We start from the raw sequence: 6810 nt of genomic DNA, 5'->3' as shown, positions 1-6810 counted from the left end.
AGAGAGAGAGAAGGAGAGAGAGAACGTGCACTATGGACCACATTATCATAAGGAGAAATCTTTGCAAGTGTACCCTTTAAAATGAGAAGTTAAATTTAAATGGCTTTGAGCAGGTTTTGCTGACAAAAAGGATTTTAGTTAGTCCTCTTTTTCCTTCCTCCTTCACTCCCCACCCCCATTTTTAAGGAAAAGAGAGACGCAGAACAAACGTTCCTTCAGCAAGCTGCCTGAATAGCCCCTACTTGGTGTTCGCCCCACCCACACTTCGGGATTTAAAATCTCAGGGTGCTGCATCAACTGTGAACTGCAAACTGTGCTAACATGCTCTAAAAGGACAGCCTTCAAGCACAGTGCATCATCTCCCGTTCACACTTGCTTTAGGAAACAGTCCGATGGAAGGTTCTGCAGGGCTTCCTCCGTCTGCGCTCAGAGCGCTGGCATTCCCGGCAGGACGAAGTGGAGGCAGGGCCACACGCAGGGCGTCCGGGGCCTCCCGGGCGGAAAGACAGGCTGTTCTTGATTTTGTTTCCTTGTTAGTGTTAGTCACATCCACAGTCAAGCGTGTGGCAACCTCCGTATATTTAGATGAACAAATTCAAGTATGTGTGAACAAATCCCTGTCCGCTCTCACCAAGCCCTGTAGATGACGTGACTTCACAAAAACACCCATAACTCACTTCAAGCAACTTTTCTCATACTTTCCAAACTTCCTTTGCAAATAAACCCAAGACTACTAGAAATGGAAGAACTAGGGAGGCACTTCCGGCCTCCTGGTGACCTAAGCAGCTAATTGCACCCCTGGCCATTCTGGGGAACATCAGCAAGATCCCATTCAGCAAGACTCATGCTGGGGAAATGCAGGAATGCAAATGTAAGAAATGTTTCCAGTCCTGAACATCTTCCCTTTGACCAAAACACCAGAGCGTCTCGTCTAACCGAATAATTAATTGACTTAGTTTTCATCCCAGGAAGAGACACAAATCATTTCAATCCTAATCGGCACGAGTAGCCTGCCTTTTCCTCTTAGGTGGTGGAAGTGAGCAGAGAAGTCGTTCAGGGGAGCCCCTAGCCCCGGCCTCCTCACGCCCTGATCCGGAATCTATCACACTGGAATTTGAAAAGGGAGATGTAAGAATCATTACAAAAATTTCCACCGTGGCACGCCAACACACAGCTTCCACTTCAGGAACACCACACATGCGTAGAGAATACCTGCATGTTCCGGGGCCTTTAAGGAGAAGGCTTACAATTGTTTGCTAAGATTCCAGTCCAGTCTTTCAGAAAGATGTGGGTCCCCCTTGGGATGGAGAGTTCAAAGCTCTGAGGACAGTGGCCGATGACTCTACTGTCTCTGGGGTCACCTCGCTTTCAGCAGTCTGTCCCAGGTGTCGGACTATGAAAAACAAAAGAGGCAGGGTTGGACGCCACAGCGCCCCTGCCCCCTGTGCGTCTGGAGCTTGGGAGAGAGCCCCACCAGCAGCCCTGCGCAGACAGGCAGCATGCGCTGCTAAGGGGGCCCTCGTGCCTGGCATGGGGAGAGGCTGGGGGTCGGCTGCCGGGATCGGGGTGTTTCCACCCGCAGGGACGCTGTGCCTGCTCCTGCTGCCACCTCTTTGTACTGCAGTCGGTGCCCCATGCCTGCCCGTCCCCTCCCCCAGTCAGGCAGGGCCCCCTTTACCTGTATGCGTTCTCCATGGCCCTGCCCTCCGCTCGCTCTGGAACCCAGGAGTACCTGTCTGCCGCATTCTGGAGCTTCTCCTCCTTCTCCTCCCTCTTCGCTCTCCTCTTGCGATAGACCAGCAGCCCCAGAGCCAGGGCCAGCAGGAGGAGGATGGCCACCACGGTGCCCAGGATGTAGAACAAAAGCAGCTTTTGCCCATCAGTGCCTTCGTCGTTTTGTTTGGCGATGGAGGAGTCCCCACCTGCAGGCTCCTGGGGGCCAGACGCAGCCGTGACGTGATGGGTGCTGGGCTCCTTCCGGACACCTGGGGACCCACTAGGGGCCAGCATTTCGAGTGGGTCAGAGGAGACTGGGGCATCAGGTGAGAGCGAAAGTCTCCTTGTGGTGGGTGTGGCCCTGGGGGTGCCCTCGGGGCCCCTCGTGGGACTGGCTGTTGCAGCGGGGGCCATGGTGCTCCCCTTTTTCTTTCCTTTGTAATCCTCCTCAGGGGGCCCAGATGGTGGTCCCAGAGACACAAGCCCCATGGTGCAGGAGACCCCATTTGGGGCCAGCTCCCAGCCTGTCAGGCAGCCACAGTGGAAAGACCCTTGTGTGTTGACGCACAAGCTGTCACACGGGGAGACCCCGGGGCCTGCACACTCGTCCACGTCCTGGCACTGAGTGCCGCCCTCCTCAGCCAGGGAGTAGCCCTCCTGGCAGGAGCAGTAGAATGAGCCGTCTGTGTTGGTGCAGCCCTGGGCACAGGGCGAGGGGTCCAGGGCACACTCATCCACATCCCGACAGGCACCCTCTCCAGGACCGCCTGGCTCGTAACCAACCCAGCATTCGCAGCGGAAGCCCCCAGGGGTGTTGACACACTCCTGGGCACAGGGGGAGTCCTGGCATTCATCCACATCCACACAGTCCAGCTGACTTGAGTCCAGCTGGTACCCTTGGGGACAGTGGCATGTGTAGTTTTTCCCATGGGATCCCTGGATGCATGTGGCCCCCCCACGGCATGGGCTGGAGCTGCAAGGGTTTCGGGAGGCACAGGTCACCAGGTCGTCCAGCAGCCGGAACCCTGGCCGGCAGCCGCAAAGGAAAGAGCCATCCCCTCCTTCAAAGCAGTCCTGGTGGCAGCCCCCATTGTTGAAGCTGCAGCCATACTTGGGGCTGACACAGAGGGGGCCCGAGCTGCCCCAGTCGAACACATCGGGGGCCTTCTCCTTGCACAGGAAATAATGACTCTGACTCTTGTCCTGGTCCCCGTCCCCACAGACCACATTGGCAGCAGAGGCAAAGGGCACAGCCTCCAAGGAGGAACTGGTGGTCTTGAAGGGTGTGGTGTAGGTCACCTGGCCTGGACCCCCCAGGGCCAGGGGCCGACACATGCCTTTGAAGCTGAACTTGCACACGAAGCCCTCAATGTTATTTCCGGGGGAGTCTGAGCTCCCACAGGGGCCTTCGGCCCACCTGGGGAGGTGGCTGGAAAGGAGAGGCTGGGACAGGTCCAGCAGCAGAGACACACAGCGCTTGGAGATGCACGAGCTGCGGAGCTCCTTGTACCAGTTAGCATAAGGCGTGTCCTCCCCGCCGCCCACCCAGCTGAAGCCCTTCAGTGGCAGGCTGGGGTCCAAGCACTTGCCCTTCTCTCGCTGGAGCCCAATCCAGAACTTGCCCATCCTCGCTGTCAGGTTTGCCTCCGGCCTCAGGAGCTGGGCCAGGGCTCGCTGGATGTGCTGGGCCTCCTCCTCGCTCTTCACAGTGGCCAGGTTGCCCCCGTTCTGGCTGCAGTGGTTCTGGGCCTCAGCGGCGCTCAGCTTGCCCCAGTGGGCCGTGTAGCAGGCCATCCCCGCGCAGACCACCGCCTCCGTGTCACCTCCTGTTCCAGCCCCTGGCTGGCCCAGGAGTAGCAGCAGCAGCAGGCCAGTGAAGGTGGCCATCCCGGTCTCCATGTGCCCCTCGGCGGGAGGCGAGAAGCCCAGCAGGGACAGAGGGGACAGGAGCTTCTATCTCGACTCCCAGCTGGGCCCTGAGGGGAGCTGAGGGGTGAGCTGCAGCCACTCTGGCCCAGAGAAGGACACAAAGGCTGCGGGCTTTCCACGTCCCCCTGACCCAAGGCGTATCCTGTGCTGCTGCACTTCTTATTTCTCACCGGATGCTGGGGCTTCCTGCAATGAATAGTTCTCTGACTCCTGCTGCCTTCATCACGGTGCTGTTGTTCATAAAAGGAACCAGGCGGCTCTGCCGGGTCCCTGGCTCAGCACTGTGGAAACTCCGCAATGGGTGGGGGGTAGGGAAGACGTTACCACTCCGACATCCCACCGGCTTGATTTTGGCTGCCTTCTCTTTCTCATGGCATGAGGAGCCTCAGTGGTATGCCATGGAGCGTGCAGAAACTTTGGGGGCTAGAAACTCAAGGAAGCTTCCTTAGTAACCCGTAATAAAATTCTACTTTGGTTTGCAAACAACCAAAAGAGAAAAAAAAAAATTCGGAGACTTAAGACACAAGGCCATGGATGGTTATAATTTTCAGCCTTTTTTAGAAGCGAAGGAAACTGGACTTTCCTTTTGTCTATCTCATGTTCTCTGTTGGCTTTGGGCGTCTTTTTTCTTTAATCTCCCCATCGTGAACTTTAAATAGACAGGCATTTTTTTAAATAGGAGCCGGGTCATGGGAACGTCTGGGTTTTCAACATAATGCCAAGCTCCTCGAGAATGTGAATCCAAACTGGATGAAATTTGGCAGTTTGGGGGTTTCACAATGGAAATATTGCATTGTGAGGTGGCAGGGTCACAAAAAGCATCAGAAAGAAAATGGAAATGTGTCTGGCCTCATGGCGCAGGGCTCACAGGCTCACTTTCCCAGCTCGGGACTCCCAGCAAGGCTCGGAAATCTGGGCAGGGGGTGGGCGTTGAAGTCCGGCAGGCCCTCCCATGACTCCATCACTCGGCAGAAACCCTGGAATCACAGGGTGCTTTTCCTGCAGCCACACACCTTTGCTCATTGGGTGGGATCCCCCGGGAGGGGACCCTGAGACAAGGATTTGGGGAGACTAGTTTATTTGGGAGGGGAAGTGAAATAGACAAGGAGGAAGCCAACCCACAGCGATTTGCTGAGAAAGAGACCCTGGGCTGCTGCTGGGGCCAGTGCCAGGCATTCTGGGAGCCCAAGACACCTCAGCGCCATCCTAGTTGAGGGAAGGGCTCAGTTGTTATCCAAGTCCCCTGTCACTGTCAGCAGACTGTATCTCTCACTTTGAGAGATTGGCTGTAAATTCGAGCCCTGCCCAGTGACCAGGGTTCCTTCTCACACAAAACTTGTTTCTATGGACAGACACACTTGTGGCTCTTATCTGACCCGTGTCCAGTTTATTCCTACCCAGACAGCTACTCCCTAGGAGGGCCCAGACAAGAGGAGAGTTGGGTTGGGGTGTGAGTCAGGGGAGACACAGGAGGCAGCACAAGAAGATGCAGGAAGCAACAGAAGCACCGTGTCACTTTCAGATCCCAGGGAGAGGGCAGCGCACTGCACAGGGCCAGTGGGAAGCCGGGTGCTGCCTGGATCATGCACGTTCACCTGGAGTGGGGTGAAGGGAGAGAGAGGGACCTGAGACCTAAGCCTTTATTGGGGTCCAGGGCGTTTCCCAAGCAGGTTTCCCATGGGGAGTTCTCACTGGTGGGTTTAAAGCAGCCAGACTCGGGCTGCGTGGGGTCCCTGGGGCTGAGAGGTGGGCATGGCGGCATGTCTGGGAAGTCCCTGTGGTGTGTGGGGTCTGTGCGGCCATCAGTGGGCTGTATCTGCCTGTCCCACAGGGAGGTGGTCACCAGGAGGCGGGTGTACAAGGCAGATATCTGGGTCAGCCACATTGAGGAACCGGGAGTGGGTGGAGCCCCGGACACCATGTCAAGGGTGACAAAGCCCTGCTTCTGATGGCAGAAGGTCCAAATTGATTCAGAATGGAGGCTGAGGCAACGTGCAATTATAGGAATTCACTACACAGCGGCAACTTTTTGGTGCTCTGTGCTGACCGTGAGAGCCCCAGGGGAAGCCCCGAGGTGGAGAACACAGGGAATGCCTGTGAGCCCAGCACCAACTCCCACCACAGTGGCCTCCATGCATATGTTGGGTGTCTCGGGCGCTGGGAGCTTGCTGGCTCCCCAAAGGACAAGGGGCCATCTCCGACTCCAGGTGCAGACCTTCCTGAGACTGTGCCTTAGGTCCTTGCATTTTAGCAAAGATATTTGAGACACTGGGCACTCTCCATAGAAGCCACCAGACCCTCCCTGTGCTCCCTCACCCATCCATCTGTCCGCCGGTCCACCATCTCACATCTGTTGATTAAGCCCCTGCTGTGCACTGAATGTGGCACTGGAGTCCAGGAAGGGATCCCTGTCCCCTTGATCCTCGAGGCCTGTTAGAGTGGACAGCTATGAACAAGTCATGGCACTGATGGCTTTATCGCAGGCAGCACAGGGGAGGGGGTCGGGTGGCATCCTAGTTGGGGGATGGGCAGTCAGGAGAGGCTCCTCTGGGGAAGACAGGCAGCAAATGCAAAATCTAGCAGCTCAGAGGTGGAGTGGCGTTGGGATGGGGCAACAGCATGGAGGAAGCCCCGTGGATAGGGAGTGAGTAAAGTTCAGGGAAACCGAAGCCCAGGCAGTAGGAGAGAGGATACAGGGGAAGGTGGAGCCCCGTGAACCCCAGGAATGAAGGCTTTGGGCTTTGTCCCGAAATCCACTGGGAACCACTGAGGGCTGGTGTGAGGCCTTGTCCCCAAAGGACAAGGGGAATGGTCATTGGACCATGTGGAAGGGGAGTGGTCATTGGACCCAAGCAGTGGTGGTGGTCATGGGATGGCCTCAGCAGGTGGCTGCAGGTTTCCAGGCAGGATGACAGCCACCTGGACTGGGCTGGCCCCCAGATTAGAGATGGAAGATTGAAGAGCCGTGGAGGGTCCAGGTCCGAAGTTCTCTGTGCTGGGGTGGAATGGGGTGGAAAAGTACTGAGGTGGGTGGAAGGGCACTGGGGTGGGCGAAAGGGCACTGGGGTGGATGGAAGGGCACTGGGGCGGTAGAAGGGCACTGGGGTGGATGGAAGGGCACTGGGGCGGTAGAAGGGCACTGGGGTGGATGGAAGGGCACTGGGG

General features: G+C 56.9%; 1 protein-coding gene across 2 annotated transcripts; it reads right to left on the bottom strand.

Moving 5' to 3' along the window:
* Positions 1–562: 562 nt before the first annotated feature.
* On the bottom strand, positions 563–4255 carry CD93 (CD93 molecule). Of its 2 annotated transcripts, none has more exons than XM_017541472.2 (2): positions 1679–4255; positions 563–1393 (listed from the first exon to the last, which is right to left on the bottom strand). In XM_017541472.2, exons 1-2 carry the CDS (start codon positions 3613–3615, stop codon positions 1369–1371), a joined length of 1962 nt encoding a protein of 653 aa, XP_017396961.1. In that variant the 5' UTR covers positions 3616–4255; the 3' UTR covers positions 563–1368. The 2 variants fall into 2 exon arrangements, with proteins under 2 accessions (XP_017396961.1, XP_017396962.1); XM_017541473.2 differs by having other exon boundaries at positions 1274–1393; positions 1733–4255.
* Between the last annotated feature and the right edge of the window lie 2555 nt (positions 4256–6810).

The sequence above is a fragment of the Cebus imitator genome, unplaced genomic scaffold, assembly GCF_001604975.1.
Source record: "Cebus imitator isolate Cc_AM_T3 unplaced genomic scaffold, Cebus_imitator-1.0 Scaffold134, whole genome shotgun sequence".
Classification (NCBI taxonomy): domain Eukaryota; kingdom Metazoa; phylum Chordata; class Mammalia; order Primates; family Cebidae; genus Cebus; species Cebus imitator.
This window is presented reverse-complemented; position numbering and strand designations above follow the sequence as displayed.